Source organism: Salmo salar, chromosome ssa08 (genome assembly GCF_905237065.1).
Source record: "Salmo salar chromosome ssa08, Ssal_v3.1, whole genome shotgun sequence".
Classification (NCBI taxonomy): domain Eukaryota; kingdom Metazoa; phylum Chordata; class Actinopteri; order Salmoniformes; family Salmonidae; genus Salmo; species Salmo salar.
The window spans coordinates 21,628,785-21,652,345 of record NC_059449.1 but is presented as its reverse complement, the minus strand read 5'-3'; the positions used below and the strand labels follow the sequence as shown (position 1 = coordinate 21,652,345).

General features: G+C 42.6%; 1 protein-coding gene across 1 annotated transcript; it reads right to left on the bottom strand.

Moving 5' to 3' along the window:
• Positions 1–10,233: 10,233 nt before the first annotated feature.
• Positions 10,234–21,689, bottom strand: LOC123744214 (C-type lectin domain family 4 member M-like). Its single transcript, XM_045722981.1, has 6 exons — positions 21,286–21,689; positions 19,967–20,056; positions 17,653–17,985; positions 17,390–17,532; positions 17,184–17,287; positions 10,234–13,479 (listed from the first exon to the last, which is right to left on the bottom strand). The coding sequence occupies exons 1-6, from the start codon at positions 21,431–21,433 to the stop codon at positions 13,320–13,322; spliced, it is 978 nt and encodes a 325-aa protein (XP_045578937.1). The 5' UTR covers positions 21,434–21,689; the 3' UTR covers positions 10,234–13,319.
• Between the last annotated feature and the right edge of the window lie 1,872 nt (positions 21,690–23,561).

Below are 23,561 nucleotides of genomic sequence, written 5' to 3'. Positions count from 1 at the left end.
TTTGTGACATATATGCTAGCTTGAAAAATGGGTGTGTGATTATTTCTGGCTGGGTACTCTCCTGACATAATCTAATGTTTTGCTTTCGTTATAAAGCATTTTTGAAATCGGACAATGTGGTTAGATAAAGGAGAGTCTTGTCTTCAAAATGGTGTAAAATAGTAATATGTTTGAAAAATTGAAGTTTTTGCATTTTTGAGGTATTTGTAATTCGCGCCGTTCCCCTCACAGCTCCGTAGTCAAGCACCATGGTCTTGTAGCAGATGCGAGCTTCAACTGGAAGCCAGTGGAGTGTGCGGAGTAGTGTCCCCAAGGCCGGTGTCGGCGCGCTGCTGGAACCTCACATCAAGGGGGGGGGGTGGGACTGTCATGACTTCCTCCAAAGTCGGTTCCTCTCCTTGTTCGGGCGACGTTCGGCAGTAGACGTCACCGGTCTTCTAGCCATCGCCGATCCACCTTTCATTTTCCATTTGTTTTGTCTTGTCTTCCAACACACCTGGTTTCAATCCCATCAATTACATGTTGTGTATTTAACCCTCTGTTCCCCACATGTCCTTGTCCGGTATTGTTTGTTTGTAAGTGCTTGTGCACGTTATATCCTGGTGTGCGTCGGGTTATGTACCCATTTATTTATTGTTCTGTATCCGGTGGGTTTTATTTATTAAACTGAGCCATTGGAACCACAGTTTTTGCTCTCCTGCATCTGACTTCTCTGCTGCCAGTACGCACCCCTTACAGTATGGAGTTATTCAGAAGTGTGTGACATCAGTGTAAGGAGATATTCAGAAGTGTGTGGGGGAAATCTATGTCTGCATCTTTCTCAGAATTTTAAAAGGGAAGTATGTATGTGTGTAATCTCAGTACTGTTCCACCTTCTGTGTGTGTGTCCAACTGCAGGTCATTGTTTAATGCAATAACCTGTTTGTTGACTCAGTCATCCACCTTAACTAACGTTATGATTACCTTTCTAACTGACTCCTAATGGTAATATCTACTGTATGATTACCTTTCTAACTGTCTCCTAATGGTAATATCTACTGTATGATTTATTCTAACTAGTAGTTGAGTAGTAGTTGCTCTGATATGCGTCTCCACTGGTACCTCTCTGATGTCTGTCTGTGGTCGACTGCAGTTGATTGAATGTTTTAAGTATCCAATCACCTTCAAGCAGGACGTCATATTTTGCAAGTCCTGCTTGTGTCATTGTTCATTAGAAGGCACATTATTGCTTGCACTCCGTGACTGGCCATCGATGGCTATATAGGGGCCTTTTGTCCTGTCTATGCTGTGTGTGTGTGACATTAGCGTGAGGAAATATTCAGAAGTGTGTGTAAGAAATCTGTCTGCATCTTTATCAGAGGTTTAAAAGGGGAACTTCACAGACGTGCGTGCGTTCGTGCATGTGTGTGTGTCCTCTAAGTTCTGTTCTGTCCTCTGTCCAACTGCAGGTCACACTTTTTTAACAATCCAATCACATTCAATCGTGAAGCTGGTAGACCTCAGAGGACATTGTTCTTTTATTTATTAATCTGTGCCTTTGTTCTTCTTATTATAAAAGGGATTGATGATAATAATTGATCATGAAAAAAATGGAGAGAAATTATTAATGAACTTAGCGGAAGCATGGCAAATCACATGACATGTTGCTAATAAAAAAACAATGAATACAAGCATTTTAGAGCACAGTATGTCTACACACTCATCTAAATCTTAACATAAAATTCCTCTCCTCCTCAACCCTATTAGAGGAGAAGGTCCCTCCCGGAGGATTGTATTCTCCATTGTGTTTTGAGAAGGAGAGGACGAGAGAGGATGCGAGGAGTAATCGAGGCAGGATGAATTGAGGAAAAGGCTGTAGGCAAGTCTGTAATACTACTATTTCAACTCTATGGTGAGTCCATCTCTCACTTTAACCACTAGATGGAATCATCACATAACCTTTCAGCACTGTAAACAACCATCAACATGAGAAAGGTAGAGAGAGAGAGAGATTTGTGTACAGCCTACATGCAATGCTACATAATGAACTATACATCTTAACATTGACAACATCTATTGGGTGATATATACCTTGTGTGTGTGTGTGTGTGTGTGTGTGTGTGTGTGTGTGTGTGTGTGTGTGTGTGTGTGTGCCTTTCTTTCCAACGTCTAGTTCAGAGTGCCATTCTAACAAAATATATAATCCGTCATCAGAGTTCCTTAAACAGCAGTACCTACAAGAGGCCTTTTTCACACATCCAGTACTGTGGATATGAACAACGATAGTCCCACCATTCTCTGTAGCCTGATGACCAGTAAGGTACCACCACACAGTTCTCCACTCCACCACCATAAGGGCCTCCACTCCTCCAATATCTGCAGTAGAAACAACAACAGAGTTAGACTGGCCACTCTATCAGAACCTAGAGTATGAACAACACAGAGTTAGACTGGCCTCTCTCAGAACCTAGAGTATGAACAACACAGAGTTAGACTGACCACTCTCTCAGAACCTAGAGGATGAACAACACAGAGTTAGACTGACCTCTCTCTCAGAACCTAGAGGATGAACGACACAGAGTTAGACTGGTTACTCTTTCAGAACCTAGAGTGTGAACACAGAGAATTGATCCAACTCCTTAAACATTGGTCAGTGCTATTATTAAAGAGCAGTAGTCTGTATCACATTCGGCTGTGATTGGGAGTCCCATAGGGCGGCGCATAATTGGCCCAGCGTCGTCCTGGTTTGGCCAGGGTAGGTCATCATTGTAGATAAGAATTTGTTCTTAACTGACTTGCCTGGTAAGTGTAATTATAGAGCAGTAGTCTCTAACCTTGGGGTGGTTAGTGTTATTATAGAGCAGTAGTCTCTAACCTTGGGGTGGTCAGTGTTATTATAGAGCAGTAGTCTCTAACCTTGGGGTGGTCAGTGTTATTATAGAGCAGTAGTCTCTTACTTTGGGGTGGTCAGTTATTAGAGCAGTAGTCTCTAACCTTGGGGTGGTCAGTGTTATTATAGAGCAGTAGTCTCTTACTTTGGGGTGGTCAGTTATTAGAGCAGTAGTCTCTTACCTTGGGGTGGTCAGTGTTATTATAGAGCAGTTGTCACGTCCTGGCCAGTATAAGGTTAATTGGTATTGTAGTTTGGTCAGGACGTGGCAGAGGGTATTTGTTTTATGTGGTTCGGGGTGGTGTTTTGGAAAATAGGGTGTTTGATTTAGTATTTCCGGGTTTTTGGTTTATGGTCTGTGTTTATGTATTTCTATGTGTTATCTAGTTAGTTGTATGTCTATGTTTGGTTAATTGGGGTGGACTTCCAATTGAAGGCAGCTGTGTGGTGTTGCCTTTGATTGGAAGTCCTATATTAGTTGGGTGTGTTTGTTTGTCTAATTGTGGGAGATTGTTTTTGCATTGCGTGTTTTGTAGCCTGTAAAACTGTTGCACTATCGTTGTTTATTGTTTTTTGTATCGTGTTCATGTTAGAGATTTATTAAATTCAAAGATGAACACGACTTCCGCTGCGTATTGGTCTACCTTTTCTGACGAGGACTTTTCTATTTCTTCTGAAGACGATGATTGCTGTGACAGAATCTCCCACCACTCCAGGACCAAGCAGCAGAGGAAGGAGCAGAGGGACTTCGAGTTGGACTGGCGGGAGAAGTGGACCTGGGAGGAAGTTCTGGACGGGGCCGGACCTTGGCACCAGGCTGGGGATTATCGCCGCCCGCAGTGGGAAATTGAGGCAGCCAAGGCAGAGAGGCGGAGGTACGAGGCCATGGACGCGCTGAGGGAGAAGCACGAGAGGCACCCCCAATAATTTTTTTTGGGGGGGGCACACGGGTAGTTTGGCTAAGCCTAGGAAGAGCCGGAAGCCAGCTACCCGTGGTTATATGGAGGAGCGTATGGGGTGGAGAGCGCCATGTTTCTCTGAGGAGCGCACTATCTCACCCATACGCACGCACAGTCCGGTGCACGCTATTCCAGCCGCTCGCAGGTGCCGTGCTAGAGCGGGCATCCAGCCTGGTAGGAGGATGCCTGCGCAGCGCATCTGGTCGCCGGTACGCCTCAGAGGACCAGGCTACCCAACTCCCGCTCTACGCACGGCTACCATCAGGCCCCTGCACAGCCCAGTCTGCCCTGTACCAGCACCCCGCTCGTACAGGGCTACTAGTTCCATCCAGCCAAGACGGGTTGTGCAGGAGGTAAGATCAAGACCGACTGTGCGCCTCCATAGCCCTGGGTTTCCAGCTCCTGTCTCTCGTGCGGACCCGGAAGTGCGTCAACCCAGTCCGACTCGTCCTGTTCCCGCTCCCCGCACTAGCCTTCAAGTGCGTAAACCCAGCCACGCCAGTCAACCCAGTCCGACTCGTCCTGTTCCCGCTCCCCGCACTAGCCTTCAAGTGCGTAAACCCAGCCACGCCAGTCAACAGTCGCCGGAGCTGCCCGCCAGTCAACAGTCGTCGGAGCTGCCCGCCAGTCAACAGTCGTCGGAGCTGCCCGCCAGTCAACAGTCGTCGGAGCTGCCCGCCAGTCAACAGTCGTCGGAGCTGCCCGCCAGTCAACAGTCGTCGGAGCTGCCCGCCAGTCAACAGTCGTCGGAGCTGCCGGAGTGGCCAGGCTGCCGGAGTGGCCAGGCTGCCCTGAACTGCCGGAGTGGCCAGGCTGCCCTGAACTGCCGGAGTGGCCAGGCTGCCCTGAACTGCCGGAGTGGCCAGGCTGCCCTGAACTGCCGGAGTGGCCAGGCTGCCCTGAACTGCCGGAGTGGCCAGGCTGCCCTGAACTGCCGGAGTGGCCAGGCTGCCCTGAACTGCCGGAGTGGCCAGACTGCCCTGAACTGCCGGAGTGGCCAGACTGCCCTGAACTGCCGGAGTGGCCAGACTGCCCTGAACTGCCGGAGTGGCCAGACTGCCCTGAACTGCCGGAGCTGCCAGACTGCCCAGACTGTCCCGAGCGGCCAGACTGCCCAGACTGTCCCGAGCTGCCAGACTGCCCAGACTGTCCCGAGCTGCCAGACTGCCCAGACTGTCCCGAGCTGCCAGACTGCCCAGACTGTCCCGAGCTGCCAGACTGCCGAGACTGTCCCGAGCTGCCAGACTGCCCAGACTGTCCCGAGCTGCCAGACTGCCCAGACTGTCCCGAGCTGCCAGACTGCCCAGACTGTCCCGAGCTGCCAGACTGCCCAGACTGTCCCGAGCTGCCAGACTGCCCAGACTGTCCCGAGCTGCCAGACTGCCCAGACTGTCCCGAGCTGCCAGACTGCCCCGACAGCCTGGAACGGCCAGAGCCGGAGCCACCTCCAGAGATAGGTGGGTTGGGGAGGGGGGGTGTAGCACAGTGCCGTCGTTGACGGCAGCCACCCTCCCTTCCCTCCCTTTAGTAGGGGGGAATTTTTCTTTTTTGGTGTTGCTTGGGGTTATTTTGTTAAGGTGCTTCCGGGGTTAGCACCTTTAAGGGGGGGGGGTACTGTCACGTCCTGGCCAGTATAAGGTTAATTGGTATTGTAGTTTGGTCAGGACGTGGCAGAGGGTATTTGTTTTATGTGGTTCGGGGTGGTGTTTTGGAAAATAGGGTGTTTGATTTAGTATTTCCGGGTTTTTGGTTTATGGTCTGTGTTTATGTATTTCTATGTGTTATCTAGTTAGTTGTATGTCTATGTTTGGTTAATTGGGGTGGACTTCCAATTGAAGGCAGCTGTGTGGTGTTGCCTTTGATTGGAAGTCCTATATTAGTTGGGTGTGTTTGTTTGTCTAATTGTGGGAGATTGTTTTTGCATTGCGTGTTTTGTAGCCTGTAAAACTGTTGCACTATCGTTGTTTATTGTTTTTTGTATCGTGTTCACATTAGAGATTTATTAAATTCAAAGATGAACACGACCTCCGCTGCGTATTGGTCTACCTTTTCTGACGAGGACTTTTCTATTTCTTCTGAAGACGATGATTGCTGTGACAGCAGTAGTCTCTTACCTTGGGGTTGTCAGTGTTATTATAGAGCAGTAGTCTCTTACCTTGGGGTTGTCAGTGTTATTAGATCAGTAGTCTCTTACCTTGGGGTGGTCAGTGTTATTATAGAGCAATAGTCTCTTACCTTGGGGTGGTCAGTGTTATTTTAGAGCAGTAGTCTCTTACTTTGGGATGGTCACTGTTATTAGAGCATTAGACTCTTACCTTGCCGTGGTCAGTGGTGTGCCGTACACCAATTTCCAGGTCCCCCCAGTAACAGAGTCAGTCAGACCAATCCAGGCTCTCCTATTGAGGCCACAGATAAACTTCTGTTGGTGAGAAGAGATACTGATATTGTCAACTACTATAGACTACATGTGTTAAATACTGGAAGATACATTACTGACCAATTACATTTGATTCTCACTCACTCACTCACTCACTCACTCACTCACTCACTCACTCACTCACTCACTCACTCACTCACCTGTTCCTCCTTGTTGTTTATAATCATCAGGTCTGCTCCTCTGTTCAGACAATCCAGTCTGATCTGCTCGCAGGTTTTCATCTGAGTCGACAGGAAGTAACAGCTGGATCCCAACAGCCTCCAACCCTCCGGACAAGATTTCCAGATTTTCTGACAAATCTTTAGCTCTGTTGAAGAAATGTACATAATATGTGAACTATATAACACGTGTTTATTGTACTGAATATTTACATTGTCATTTAACTATTGTGAATCCATGATTGGTGTGCACAGTGTTGTTCCACCCTGGTCTCAGCAACAGACGTAACATGGTAAACGTTAGTATGATTGTAAAATCTCAAATAGTATGTATAAATATGTAGATGTCCATCATCCATTTTGTATGATATGTTATACATTTCACTTTGTTGTGGCTAACGTTAGCTCTGTGGTTTTAGGTTTTAGGGATTAAGTTTAGGGTTAGGGGTTACGTTAAGGTTATGGTAATGGTTAGCTCACATGTTAAGTATATAGTTACAATGTAGCTAAAAAGTAGTTGCAAAGTTGCTAATAAGTTAAAAATACTGAAGTCGTCCATGATGTGATTCGAACACGCAACCTTTGGGTTGATAGACGGTTGCATCATATGGCCACCCATCCTCCCTTCTTTTTTTTTGCCTTAAGTAACCTTCTGTCTTATGTAACTATACCAAACGTAACATATTAAAGTAATTTGAGTGCCACAGATTTACCTTTACTATGTTACATCTAGTCTTTGAGCTCAGGATGTAAATTCACCCTTCGGGAGAATGAACGGTAGAGAAGAGGGATGCAGCCCTAGTGACTGACTTGACTACTTACCACACTCAGAGAGCCTCTCCCCCAGTGCCACCTTCTCATTGGTCAGAACACTGACCCTGTCTCTCAACATGTCCCTGTCTTTAGTCAGGGCATTATTATGCTCCTGTAACTGTATTTTGTCATCTGTTTTCTCTGCCTGGTCTCTTTCACTCTGTAACTGGTCTCTCTCACTCTGTAACTGGTCTCTCTCCTTTAGTAACTGGTCCCTCTCGCTCTGTAACTGGTCTCTCTCCTTTAGTAACTGGTCTCTCTGACTCTTTAACTGGTCTCTGTCCCTCAGTAACTGGTCTCTGTCCCTCAATAACTAGTCTCTGTCCCTCAGTAACTGGTCTCTGTCCCTCAGTAACTGGCCTCTCTTCCTCTCTAGCTGGTTCCTGTTCTGCCGGCAGTGGTCTCTCTCCTTCTGCAGCTGGTCTCTTTCTGTACACAGGTCAATGATACGACTACTGGTATCTGACTGGTCTCTGTCTTGCTCCAGACCAGTGGTGTTGTAACAGGCCTCTAACTGGTTTCTCTCTTCATTAGAGCCGGCTGAAAAACAAATAAGTTCCTGCATGTGATGCGTCCCAAATGACACCATATTCCTTCTATAGTGCAGTAACATGGACCACAGCCCTATGTGCCCTGGTCAAAAGTAGTGCCCTTTAAAGAGGATAGGGTGCTATTTGGGCTACAGGCCTGGATGTGGTGTTTACATTGTACACCATGTTCAGTGACTTACACAAGACCAGGCACACCAGTCACAGTAGACTCTACTTTTTCCATGGACCATGCCAACATAATCTTTTGTGTCAACAATATTGACAAACTACCATTCCCACAAGTTATGTAACATCAAGTCTGAATTGTGATCATCCTTGCACTGTAAGTACAGAACTATTGTGTGATAATAAAATACATATCTGTCCTATGGGTCCTGGTCAAAAGTAATGCACTACACATGGAATAGTGTCCCAAATGGGATAGAGTCCCAAATGGCACCCTATCCCCTATATAGTGCACTACATTTTACCAGAGCGCTAATAGGATGTCATTTTTGACACAGCCTCACTCACAGAAAGCCATCCTCAGAGAGATGTTGAGAATGACTTGTAGAACACACAGCACTCCAAAACATACAGCAGCCAGCCTGTAGAGTCCTGTTCTTCTGCAGAGGAACACACACTCGCTGACACACACACACACACACACACACACACACACACACACACACACACACACACACACACACACACACGCCGACAGACACACACACCATCATCACTAATGATTAAGATTAAAAGAGAACACAGATCCCTAACTTATTCTGAGAACCAAACATTTCCAATGTGTCATTGGTTTCCCCCCAATTTGAGGGTTGGCAGCAACAGTTTGCTCAAGCTTGTGGTCATCTCCAATCTGATAAACCGGAAGCAACTGTATGAAGAAATGACCAAAGTAACACAATATAGCCATAGCATGATTTAAAGGGTCAATCTGCGATTTCTATATAAAAAAAAATGGATCCTCAATTTAAATTCATAATATTTACTGAATTGATTCTTGAAAAATGTAACTTAGAAATACTTCAGGATCTTAGTTTAACTGTCTAGCCCCATCAGAACCCAAATATAAACTTGTTTTATCATGGAATTATAAACAATGGAATTGTAAACAAACACTGCACAGCCTCAAATGGTTCAAACTATCGTTTTGATCATGAATGGTCACTCCTTGCAGACTTAGTGTAGCTCTCTCTATGAATTTGAGAGTTGTTACATTTCTCCAGCCCCTCAGGCAGGGTGTCCACTGTGTTGTTGTTTAAAAAGGTTATTTTCAATTAATCATATTTAAATAGTTCCTAACAGTTTCAATAACTGAAGTAAAAAAATACATTGAATTGATACATTTTAGTGTACGTGACATCAGCAGGTTTTGAACCCCAAGCTCCGTACCAACTGAACCACCCAGAAGACAGAACAATAAACATATACAAGTGTTTTTCTAGTTTGTGTTTGTGTGCGTGCGTGAACGCGTTCAGTTTGTACGTGCAGACCTGCCTGCATGCCTCAGCTACTGTGTGAGAGACTAAGATACTTAGAATATTTAGTTCTTACCTGAGAGATGGGTTTCAGTCTTCACGCTCCTCGTTAATCTGTTCCGGTTTTCTTCCATACATTTGTTGAATTCAATCACCTGTTTGTTGACGTAGTCGGCCATCTTAAGTAACTGAACCGAATATCAATGATGACACCAATCAATCAATAAATCAACTAATTAAGTCTGTCTGACCTCTCATTGTAATATTTATGATTGTAACTTACTTTTACTTACAGTATTAACTTATTGTATGATTACCTTTCTAACTGACTCCTAATGGTAATATCTACTGTATGATTACCTTTCTAACTGACTCCTAATGGTAATATCTACTGTATGATTACCTTTCTAACTGACTCCTAATGGTAATATCTACTGTATGATTACCTTTCTAACTGACTACTAATGGTAATATCTACTGTATGATTACCTTTCTAACTGACTACTAATGGTAATATCTACTGTATGATTACCTTTCTAACTGACTCCTAATGGTAATATCTACTGTATGATTACCTTTCTAACTGACTCCTAATGGTAATATCTACTGTATGATTACCTTTCTAACTGACTGAGCAGTAGTTGGTCGGATGAGTCTAAACCTGTATTTCTCTGTTCTCTGTCTGTGGCCCAAAGCTGGTGACAGGATGTTTCAAGGCTCTATCCACCAATAAGAAGGAGACTATTGGGATGTGAGACAAATGGCACCCTATTCTCTATAAGTGCACTACACTGGGAATAGGATGCCATTTGGGATTCAGCCTTGTAAACCAGACAGTTGTGTGTAACTTCATCATCATCCCTTGATCATTCTGTTCTGTGCTTTATTTCTTTTGTCATCCCAAACACAAGTAATAATTGGTCAACAGTAGGTCTAGTAAATGAATAAATTAACTAAGATGATGCTGTTTACTTTGTTTATTGATTTGGGTCGAAAACAAGACATCTAAATACATTTTCCAATAGAATAATTAAACAAATTAAACTTCTTACAATAAACAAACATTCACTCTCTCCTATTTGTCATCATGTCAATTAGCAGGTTGTTGTATCAGGTCTGTAGCTGGTCTCTATCCTCAGTCAGGTTGTTGTAATTGGTCTGTAGCTGGTCACCTTTTTCTACATCTTTTCAACTTTCTATGATTCCTGAGAAACTTCCTACTCTACTGGGGGAAGTTTGTCATGGAAATTTAGTACTTAGAGTCACTTGGTCATTTCTTTAAACAATCATTGTATTTAATATTGATTAATTATTGCAATAATGAAACCGTCAGCCCAACAGTCTTGACTGACTGTTAGGCTGAGAGCTTATCCTTTACAGACAATGCACAGTTTATTTAGCGAATACCTAGAATGCTTGGTTCCACCCCTCCCATATAGATTGGGGGGCACCATAAGCCACTTTGGGCTCATCCTATCTTTATTTGCACCTGGCGTTATCTTAACCCCCAACCCTGGCCTAATTTACCGGATGCCAGGATGTCTAAGGACCATTGAGGCCTTTGTTCTAGTCCTCTCTATCCCAGTTACAACCATCCCACATCCTGTCGCTGGAATTCTAGCTGTAGGTTTTATCACCAAGTCAATCAATTGTCAGCTCAAGCTATCTCAAGTAAAACCAAACGCCCATATTAGCTGCAGGATGCTAGAGTGGAGACCATAAAACACAGCATTAGCAGGACAGAAATGTCATATTGTTTGTTAAGTAAATAACTGTTAAATATCCAACAAATCAGGTAAATATCACATTTTTCTATCACAAGTTCCACCCTCATACACCAGACACATACACCTTCTTATATATGTCTCTTACAAATCTATATCACTAATGAACATATTGAATATATACAGGGGACTTTATTTACCTTCTGCTTATCTTATTGGAAGCCTCTCTAACATCAACCAGGTTGTCTGGGATACCCCAGAGCAGCTTTCTAGGCCCTTAACTTTTTTCTCTTTTTTCTAATGACCTACCACTAGCACTGAGTAAAGCCTGTGTGTCAATGTATGCTGATGATTCAACATTATACAACGCAGCTACCACAGCAAGGGAAATCACTGCAACACTTATCAAAGAGCTTCAGCCAGCTGTAGAATGGCTGGCAAGTAATATGCTAGTCCTGAATATATCAAAATCAAGAAGCATATATTTGCATGTTTAAAGTGAAATCTGTAGTTGCTACGTATGTGTTTATGTCCTAAACATTTATGATATTTAACGATTGATTCTTGAACAATATAATTTATAAATGCCTCATGAGTTTCTTTAACTGTTGTACCCCATCAGAACCCAAAATAGATACTTGTTTTAATACAATATTTGGAAATGAAGTAACTATATAGCCGCAAAACTATAGTTTTTATATAATGGATGGTCATCCCTAGCGCTGAGAGTGGTTAAATTTCAGCTATTTATCGAAACAGGGGTGGGGAGTACGCTTTCTTTTAGTTTCAACTGCTGATTGTCCTTTTAAAGAAAAAAAATATATAAATATATACTTTTATCTATTTTCCTGCAGAGTTTTTGTGTTATGTATTTTTGTAAGTCGTTGTCAGTGTGTGTGTGTGTGTGTGATAGATTTATTAGTTCTTACCTGAGCAATGGGTCTCACTCTTCACTCTCCTCATTGCTGCATTCTGGTTTTCTTCAAAAACCTTGTTTAATGCAATAACCTGTCTGTTGACTCAGTCATCCATCTTAACTAACAGTATGATTACCTTTCTAATTGACTCCTAAAGGTAATATCTACTGTATGATTACCTTTCTAACTGACTCCTAATGGTAATATCTACTGTATGATTACCTTTCTAACTGACTCCTAATGGTAATATCTACTGTGTGATTCTAACTTCAGTGACAAATAGTTGCTCTGATGTGCATCTCCACCAGGTACCTCTCTGATCTCTGTCTGTTGTCCACTACAGTTGATATCATTTTTTAAGTATCCAATCACCTTCACTCAGGAAGTTAAACATGACAGGATATTCTAAACAAAGTGATATAACATGATAGCTGCTTGACAACAAGTAGTGACGAGTGCAGCCTTTCATCCTATCACTTTGACTGGCCTGTTTGTGGCTTCCGCGGCCTTCAAATGGAGTTCACACTATAACTCAAACTCTCTCTATGCCACCAATGGCCTTTTTAAATGCTGTCTGTGTGAAGAGTTATATAGAGCTGTGTGTGTGGGACATCTGTCTACATCTTTATCAGAAAAGGGGAACTTCAAACGTGTGTCTCTGTGTGTGTCTCTGTGTGTGTCTCTGTGTGTGTCTCTGTGTCTCTGTGTGTGTGTCTGTGTGTGTGTCTCTGTGTGTCTCTGTGTGTGTGTGTCTCTGTGTGTGTCTGTGTGTGTGTCTGTGTGTGTGTGTGTCTGCGTGTGTGTGTGTGTGTCTGCCTGCGTGCAGCATGTATCCTCTCAGTACTGTTCTGCCTTCCGTCTGTGTCCAACTGCAAGTCACATTGTTTTAACAATCCAATCACATTCAATCAGGAAGCTGGTAAACCTGCTAGGTTCCTTCTAACTTAATCTGAGCCTTAGTACATTTTACTAAAAAAATGTATGCTAATAATTGATTATGAAAAAAGCACAAGCCTATGGCAAATCACATATCGTGTTTCTGATTAAAACAGTGAATACAAGCATTTTACAGATGACAGTATGTCTACAAACTGTTTAACTAGAGAGAGATGCATTAGCACTGTAGCACTACTATATCATGAGCTACTGTATAACTCTTCACAAATCCAGTTATGTTGAGAGGTAAATGATATGTCAGAATATTTATACAGAATACCCAATATTAACATCAGCACAGTCCTAGTTACAGTATATCTTGGTACACCACCATAATCAGGTTGTTTTGCCCCCCAGTACAGTACTTACAGTGTGTTGGTGTGTCTGTGTCTTAGAGAGAGAATGAAGTTGTGTGCAGCATAGGGTGCTGTATATGTGCGCGTCCTCCCACCAGCCTCCTCTGAAGTCATGGTGTTGTTAAACCCCTTTCTCACAAATCCAGTAACGATTGTGTAAACATGACAGGTCATTCCACGCCTTTACAGGATGCCATGTTACTGTGTTCAGCTCAACACAGTCCTTCTCCTGATTTGCTGGGTTGTCACCACCATTATCAGGTTGCTGTGAGTGCCAGTAACTACAGGTTAAACAAGACAGAGAAAATAAAATAATAAAAATGGTATTTTGTCACATGCGCGAAATACAACTTTACCATGAAATGCTTAGTTATGGGTCCTTCCCCAACAATGCAGAGTTAAACAGTAAGAAAAAAAATGAATAAAACATTTGCTAAATAAAAAAGTAAAATAGTAACACAACAAAATAAAAAGTGGCTAGGCAAACAGGATATGTAATAAACAGAGTAGCACAGTGAGTGTGAAGAATGTGAAAGATTGTGAAAAAGTGTGTGTGTGTGTGTGTGTGTGTGTGTGTGTGTGTGTGTATTAAATGCTATTTCTAAGGGGTTTAGGGTTAAGGTTAGAATTAGTGTTAGGGTTAGAATTACATTAAGGGTTAGGGTAAGGAGTTAGGTTTAGGGTTAGGAGCTAGGGTTAGGGTAAGGAGCTAGAGTTAGGTTTAGGGTTAGGAGCTAGGGTTAGGGTAAGGAGCTAGAGTTAGGTTTAGGGTTAGGAGCTAGGGTTAGGGTAAGGAGCTAGAGTTAGGTTTAGGGTTAGGGGAAATAGGATTTTGAATGGGACTGAATTGTGGCGTGTGTGTTTTGTGTGTACATGTGTGTGTTTGAGTATCAGTGTAAGTATGTGTGGGTAGAGTCTAATGAGTGTGCATAGAGTCAGTGCAAGAGAGTCAGTGCAAAAAAACCAAAAAAAAGGGGTTAATGTAAATACAGACATGTTTTTCTGTATTAATATGAGCATAGCCTTTATTGGACCAACAACCAAAACATTATTGTATTTTTTTAATGACATTTTAAGATATATCTTTAGTGCTTGTGGAATGACATATATGAGTGAAAACAAACTTTTCATGAACATGATTTGTAACAATATGCTATTTGTTAAAAGTCTCTATCACACCTGGATGGTCAAGTCTCACCTTGTAGTCATTACAACCCAGAGAATCAGTCCTACTCCTTAAACTGTGGTCACTGTTATTACAGCAGTAGTCCCTTACCTTGGGGTGGTCAGTGTTATTAGAGCAGTAGTCTCTTACCTTGGGGTGGTCAGTGTTATATTAGAGCATTAGTCTCTTACTTTGGGGTGGTCAGTGTTATTATAGAGCAGTAGTCTCTTACCTTGGGGTGGTCAGTGTTATTATAGAGCAGTAGTCCCTTACCTTGGGTGATCAGTGTTATTATAGAGCAGTAGTCTCTTACCTTGGGGTGATCAGTGTTATTATAGAGCAGTAGTCTCTTACCTTGGGGTGGTCAGTGTTATTATAGAGCAGTAGTCTCTTACCTTGGGGTGGTCAGTGTTATTATAGAGCGGTAGAGTCTTACCTTGGGGTGGTCAGTGTTATTATAGAGCAGTAGTCTCTCACCTTGGGGTGGTCAGTGTTTTTAGAGCAGTAGTGTCTTACCTTGGGGTGGTCAGTGGGGTGCCGTCCACCCATTTCCAGATCCCCTCAGTAACAGAGTTATTATAGAGCAGTAGTCTGTCACCCTGGGGTGGTCAGTGTTATTATAGAGCATTAGTCTCTTACCTTGGGGTGGTCAGTGTTATTATAGAGCAGTAGTCTCTTACCTTGGGGTGGTCAGTGTTATTATAGAGCAGTAGTCTCTTACCTTGGGGTGGTCAGTGTTATTAGAGCAGTAGTCTCTTACCTTGTAGTGGTCAGTGTTATTATAGAGCAGTAGTCTCTCACCTTGGGGTAGTCAGTGTTATTATAGAGCAGTAGTCTCTCACCTTGGGGTGGTCAGTGTTATTATAGAGCAGTAGTGTCTTACCTTGGGGTGGTCAGTGTTATTAGAGCAGTAGTCTCTTACCTTGGGGTGGTCAGTGTTATTATAGAGCAGTAGTCTCTCACCTTGGGGTGGTCAGTGTTATTATAGAGCAGTAGTCTCTTACCTTGGGGTGGTCAGTGTTATTAGAGCAGTAGTCTCTTACCTTGTAGTGGTCAGTGTTATTATAGAGCAGTAGTCTCTCACCTTGGGGTAGTCAGTGTTATTATAGAGCAGTAGTCTCTCACCTTGGGGTGGTCAGTGTTATTATAGAGCAGTAGTGTCTTACCTTGGGGTGGTCAGTGTTATTAGAGCAGTAGTCTCTTACCTTGGGGTGGTCAGTGTTATTATAGAGCAGTAGTCTCTTACCTTGGGGTGATCAGTGTTATTATAGAGCAGTAGTCTCTTACCTTGGGGTGGTCAGTGTTATTAGAGCAGTAGTCTCTTACCTTGGGGTGGTCAGTGTTATTAGAGCAGTAGTCTCTTACCTTGGGGTGGTCAGTGTTATTAGAGCAGTAGTCTCTCACCTTGGGATGGTCAGTGTTATTATAGAGCAGTAGCCTCTTACCTTGGGATGGTCAGTGTTATTATAGAGCAGTAGTCTCTTACCTTGGGGTGGTCAGTGTTATTATAGAGCAGTAGTCTCTTACCTTGGGGTGATCAGTGTTATTATATCAGTAGTCTCTCACCTTGGGGTGGTCAGTGTTATTAGAGCAGTAGTCTCTTACCTTGGGGTGGTCAGTGTTATATTAGAGCATTAGTCTCTTACTTTGGGGTGGTCAGTGTTATTATAGAGCAGTAGTCTCTTACCTTGGGGTGGTCAGTGTTATTATAGAGCAGTAGTCCCTTACCTTGGGTGATCAGTGTTATTATAGAGCAGTAGTCTCTTACCTTGGGGTGATCAGTGTTATTATAGAGCAGTAGTCTCTTACCTTGGGGTGGTCAGTGTTATTATAGAGCAGTAGTCTCTTACCTTGGGTTGGTCAGTGTTATTATAGAGCAGTAGTCTCTTACCTTGGGGTGGTCAGTGTTATTATAGAGCGGTAGTCTCTTACCTTGGGGTGGTCAGTGTTATTATAGAGCAGTAGTCTCTCACCTTGGGGTGGTCAGTGTTGTTAGAGCAGTAGTGTCTTACCTTGGGGTGGTCAGTGGGGTGCCGTCCACCCATTTCCAGGTCCCCTCAGTAACAGAGATATTATAGAGCAGTAGTCTGTCACCCTGGGGTGGTCAGTGTTATTATAGAGCATTAGTCTCTTACCTTGGGGTGGTCAGTGTTATTATAGAGCAGTAGTCTCTTACCTTGGGGTGGTCAGTGTTATTATAGAGCAGTAGTCTCTCACCTTGGGGTGGTCAGTTTTATTATAGAGCAGTAGTGTCTTACCTTGGGGTGGTCAGTGTTATTATAGAGCAGTAGTCTCTCACCTTGGGGTGGTCAGTGTTATTATAGAGCAGTAGTCTCTCACCTTGGGGTGGTCAGTGTTATTAGAGCAGTAGTCTCTTACCTTGGGGTGGTCAGTGTTATTATAGAGCAGTAGTCTCTTACCTTGGGGTGATCAGTGTTATTATAGAGCAGTAGTCTCTTACCTTGGGGTGGTCAGTGTTATTAGAGCAGTAGTCTCTTACCTTGGGGTGGTCAGTGTTATTAGAGCAGTAGTCTCTTACCTTGGGGTGGTCAGTGTTATTAGAGCAGTAGTGTCTTACCTTGGGATGGTCAGTGTTATTATATCAGTAGTCTCTCACCTTGGGGTGGTCAGTGTTATTATAGAGCAGTAGTCTCTTACCTTGGGGTGGTCAGTGTTATTATAGAGCAGTATTCTCTTACTTTGTGGTGGTCAGTGTTATTATAGAGCACTATTCTCTTACTTTGGGGTGGTCAGTGATATTACAGCAATAGTGTCTTACCTTCGGGTGGTCAGTGCTATTTTAGAGCAGTAGTCTCTTACCTTGGGGTGGTCAGTGGGGTGCCGTCCACCCACTTCCAGGTCCCCTCAGTAACAGAGTCAGTCAGACCAATCCAGGCTCTCTTATTGAGGCCACAGATAAACTTCTGTTGGTGAGAAAGATACTGATATTGTCAACTACTATAGACTACATGTGTTAAATACTGGAAGATACATTACTGACAAAGATATGTTTGATTCTCTCTCACCTGTTCCATATCACTGTTTATGATAACCATGTCTGCTCCTCTCTCCAGACAGTCCTCTCTGCTCTCTTCCCAGGGTTTTTTCACAGTAGACAGGAAGTACCAACTGGATTCAAACTTCTGCCAGCCTTCAGGACACGTTTGTTCTACAAGACAGAAACATGAATTCTCATCTTATTATTCTGCACCTATTATTGAACAATATAAACACAAGTTTACAGCATATTAGATATGTGATATTATGATCATTTATTAGGTGAACTCACTCAGAATAGAGAACTTTGACATGAGATCATTGTTCTCCCTATATTGCTGGTGTATGTCTTTAGTCAGGGTTTTGAAACTGGTCTGTAGCTGGTCTCTCTCTTCAGTCAGGGTGTTGTAACTGGTCTGTAGCTGGTCTCTCTCTTCAGTCAGGGTGTTGTAACTGGTCTGTAGCTGGTCTCTCTCTTTAGTCAGGGTGTTGTAACTGGTCTGTAGCTGGTCTCTCTCTTCATTCAGAGTGTTGTTACTGGTCTGTAGCTGGTCTCCCTCTTCACTCAGGGTGTTGTAACTGGTCTGTAGCAGGTATTTTGATGCAGTTACGTTGCCTCTGTTATCTGGAAAGGATTGAAGCATATAGCTACTGATTAATTCACTCACGAAACAGTAATTCAAGAAATCTAATTGCATATTCTCATAATGACTGAGATGATTGGCATGCAGTGTGGACATTTCCCCACTAAAACGTGAAGAATCTTCTTTCAATATTGACATTGATGTTTGCCAATTTTGAAATGAGTTATGCCTAACTTGGTGTCGGAAGGTCTTGAAAAAAATCACCCATCTTAAATGTGACATAACGAACTATGTTGAATATGATATAAACATAGAAAGGGTGACATGCTGTGCTGAAGGATGGACGCTCTAAAGTTAAGTCATTTTAGTCACATTACACCTAATCTTGTTCCCAGACACTTCCGCCCAAATGCTCAGAAGGTCTGGTGGACCAATGCATCAAACTTGGCCTTCATTAGTTAGGTTAGGTTTAAAAGCACATTTTAAGAAGAGAAATTAGGGCTTAGCCATAATCTGACTTTGTGGCTGTGTTAACTAGTGACGACCAGGGGGAATGTTTTTGCTAGCAAAGGACATGGCCTAATGGCAAATATTTTACTCAGTAAGGTCACTTACATATAATTCTATGGTCACTCCCACTAAGGCCAACTTTGAATGGTTGATATCCCAGGCTTATACTAAGCATTTTACAGCCTTATTCTAAAATGTATTAAATTGTTTTCTCCCCTCATCAATCTACACACAATACCCCATAATGATAAAGCAAAAACAGTTTTGTAGACATTTTTGCAACTTTATTGAAAACAAAAAACAGATATCACATACACATAATTATTCTGACCGTTTACTCAGCACTTTGTTGAAGCACCTTTGGCAGCTATTACAGACTTGAGATTTGTTGGGTATGATTATACAAGCTTGGCACACCTGTATTTGGAGAGTTTCTCCCATTTTTCTCTGCAGATCCTCTCAACCTCTGTCAGGTTGGATGGGGAGCATCGATGCACAGCTATTTTTAAGTCTCTCCAGAGGTGTTTGATCGGGTTCAAGTCAGAGCTTTGGCTGGGCCTCTAAAGGACATTCAGAGACTTGTCCCGAAGCCACTCCTGCGTTGTCTGTCAATTGCCTTTTACTGAGGAGTGGCTTCCGTCTGGCCACACCACCATAAAGGCCTGATTGGTGGAGTGCTGCAGAGATTGTTGTCCTTCTGGAAGGTTCTCCCATCTCCACAGAGGAACTCTCCCTGACCAAGGCCCTTCTCCCCCTATTGCTCAGTTTGGCCAGGCGGCCAGCTCTAGGAAGTGTCTTTAAGAATGATGGAGGCTACAGTGCTCTTGGGGACCATCAATGCTGCAGAAATTCCTTGGTACCCTTCCCCAGAGTTGTGCCCCGACACAATCCTGTCTCGGAGCTCTATGGACAACTCCTTCGACCTCATGGCTTGGTTTTTGCTTTAACATGCACTGTCAACTGTGGGACCTTATAAAGACAGGTGCATGCATTTCCAAATCAAGTCCAAACAATTGAATTTCCACAGGTGGACTCCAATAAAGTTGTAGAAACATCTCAAGGATGATCAACGGAAACAGGATACACCTGAGCTCAATTTTGAGTCTAATAGCAAAGGGTCTGAATACTTATGTAAATAAGGTATCTTTTTTTTATATACATTTGGAAAATATTCTACTAACCTGTTTTCACTTTGTCATTATGCGGTATTGTGTGTAGATTGATTTAATATTTTTTTCCCCTCATCAATTTTAGAAAAAGGCTGTAACTTAACAAAATGTGGAAAAAGTGAAGGTGTCTGAATACTTCCCGAATGCACTGTAGACATGGTTTGTGTACTCAAGTCGAGCTGATGCAGTTTTTTTAGTTTTTGTTGTCACATTTTTGGCAGTGCTTGACTTTGACTGAAATAGTTTCCAGTACGAGGTCCCAAATGACACCGTATTCCCAATATAGTGCACTGTCAAAAGTACTGTGATAGTGGGGTATCAGCTGGGACAAAGCCTCACTCACAGAAAGCCAGTCTCAGGGAGATGTTGAGAATGACTTGTAGAACACACAGCACTCCAAAACACACAGCAGCCAGCCTGTAGAGTCTTCCATCTGCAGAGGAACACACACACACACACACACACACACACACACACACACACACACACACACACACACACACACACACACACACACACACACACACACACACACACACACACACAATCCAATGTTATGATGAAAACAGAACTAACATCATCTTACATCACTAAAGACTTTGATTAGAATTCTGAGAACCAAACATTTCCATTGCTTCATTGAGTTACGGTTGGAAGCAACAGTTTTCTAAAGCTTGTGGTTATCTCAAATCTGATAAACAGGAAGCTACTGTATGAAGAAATTACCAAAATTACACAATATAGATGAAGCATGATTTAAAAGGTTATCTGTGATTGCTATAGCATGATTTAAGGTTGCAATCACGAATGCTATATCATTATTCTTTACTTTAAATTCATTATATTTCACCATTGATTCTTGAATAATGTAACTTATACTGTAAATGCCTCATGAGCTTAACTTTCTAACCCCATCAGGACTCAAAATATCAGCTTGTTCTACCATGGAACTGTTAACAAACACTGTGTAGCCTCAGATGGGTAAAACTATTATTTTGATCCCATGGATGGTCAGTCCTTGCAAACATAGCTCTGTCTATGAATTACATACAGTACCAGTCATACATAGCTCTGTCTATGAATTACATAGAGTACCAGTCATACATAGCTCTGTCTATGAATGACATAGAGTACCAGTCATACATAGCTCTGTCTATGAATTACATACAGTACCAGTCATACATAGCTCTGTCTATGAATTACATACAGTACCAGTCATACATAGCCCTGTCTATGAATTACATACAGTACCAGTCATACATAGCTCTGTCTATGAATTTGAGAGTGGTTACATTTCTGCAGCGTACATTTTTCTGAGAGTGGTTACGTCTCTCTGAGCGGAAAAAACGGACAGGTCACCAGGTGCACAGAGCCTGTTTCAGGTTACCAGCCCCTCAGCTGTTTACCAAAAACAGTGGTGGGGTGTCCACTGTGTTGTTGTTATAAAGATTATTTCAATTGATCTTATTAAATAGTTCTACATAGTTCCAATATTGAATTGATGCATTTTAGTGTACGTGACCCCAGCAGGTTGCAAACCTCAGGCTCTGTACCAACTGAACGACACAGAAGACAGAACAATAAAAAACGTACAAGTGTTTTTCTATGATGTGCTATTAGTGTGCCAGCATACGTGTGTGCGTTCGGTTTGTGCGTTCATACCTGTCTGCATCTGCCTGTGTGAGAGAGGAAGATCATTCTTTGTACCCAAGAGATGGGTCTCAGTCTTCACGCTCCTCGTTGCTCTGTTATGGTTTTCTTCATTAACTTTGTTTAATTCAATCATCTGTTTGTTGACGTAGTTGGCCATCTTTACTAACTGTACGAAATATCAATGATTACCCCAATCAATTAATCAGCTAATTCAGTCTCTGACCTTTTATTGTAGTATATATGATTTTTACTTATAGTATTAACTAACGATTACCTTTCTAACTGACTCCTAATGGTAATATCTACTGTATGATTACCTTTCTAACTGACTCCTAATGGCAATATCTACTGTATGATTCTATCTTCAGTGACTAGTAGTTGAGTAGTTGCTCTGATATGGGTTTCCATTGGTGTCTGATGTCTGTCTGTGGTCCACTGCAATTGAAAGAACGTTTTAAGTATCCAATCACTTTCAAGCATGACGTCATATTTCGCAATAACTATATGTGACATTGTTCATAAGGAAGTGACATTATGGCTCGCACTCCGTGACTCACATTCAATCAGGAAACTGGTAGAACATTGTTCCTTTATTTATTAATCTGTGCCTTTGTTCTTCTTATAAAAGTTATTTATGATAAAAATTGATAATGAAAAAAGAAATAAAATTAGCAGAAGCATGGGTAAAAGAGGGAGAGAGATATTTGTGTACAGCCTACAAGAAATGCTACATAATGAACTGTACATCTTAATATTGACAATAGGTATTGAGTGATACAACAAGAGTTAGACTGATTTAGACCTTTCTTTAGTCTGTGCAATGTAACACTCCTGTAACAATTTTTTCAGTTTTCTATTGGTCTCTCTCGTTTTGCAGCTGGTCTCTCTCCCTCTGTAACTGGTTTCAGTTCATCCAGCACTGGTATCTGTCTGTACACAGGTTAATGATACCACAACTGGTATCTGGCTGGTCTCTGTCTTGCTCCAGACCAGTGGTGTATTAACAGGCCTCTAAATGTTCTCTCTTTAGATCGGGCTGAAAAACAAAAGTTCCTGTGATGTGTTTCAAATGACACTGTGTTCCTTATATGGTGAGTTGCTTTTGACCAAAGCACGATGTGCCCTGGTCAAAAGTAGTGCCCTTTAAAGAGGATTGGATGCCGTTTTGGACACAGCAGGTGTGGTGTTGTCAATCTTTTTTTGTGTGACAACAATATATTTGCTGGTCCCGCAAGCTACATAAAGTCTGTAAGTCTGAATTGTGATCCTTGCTTTGTAAGTACAGAACTATAGTGTGATAATAAAATACATATCTGAGAGAGAATAAAGTAGACGGCATCGGTCAAAATCGTGATTTATGACCCATTGTATGGCTGGGGCATACATGCCCAAATAAGGGCATCCGGTCAGGACATCCTGGCGGGAAGGTGTCACGTGGTTAGGGTCATATAGTTGCATCCTGTTCTGTCACGTGTTAGAGTGTGTATTTTATATCTATATTGCATCTATTCCTTTGAAATTGTCATGATGATTGATGTGTAGGGACCTTGTTGAACTGGGGGGTTGTGTTTGAACATTTCAAAGAGGATGGCCCCACACCCCACCTATTTTATTGCTCTTAGGGTTGTTGTCTATAAAGTAGGAATGTCCCGGGGGTGGGGGATTGTGTTGGAGGCAGACGACTTATAAGACACATGCGGCCTCAGAACACTAAACAAGATTTTTTAAATAAACATGGATTTTGGTAAAGCAGTGATGACCGTAACAACGGAAGGAGGACCGTGGCTGAAACATAGAGAGAAGGCCCAGTATAAAGCAGCAATATACGATGCGCCATGTGTGTATAGAACCCAAATACCGCCCGCAACTGCACTGAAAGATCAAATGATGATGTCTAATGGACAGCACTGGGGGTATCAGTTGGATTACCCGGCCCATAGAGTGAAACTCTATACCGTAGCCGAAGGTGGAGAATATACAGACCAGACTTTAGGAGTGGACTATAGGGCTGAAGACTGGTCAGTTTTTCGCAAGGTTTTGTGTCCCGAACTGAGAGTTATTACCAAGGGGTATAGCTTGTTCACGGGCTACGAGACCCGTTGGGAAGGTACCCCAGACTCCTCAGGAAGAGTATTTCACAGGGTGAAAATACAGAGAAAGAATGGACTTCCTTGTGGATGCATGTTCTATATCAGCAATGAGGAAACCCGCAACCAAAACATTCGTGTTGGTGGCCTGACTGGGGATTTCAGGTTGCGCATGCTTATTCCTTTTAAAAGTTGGGA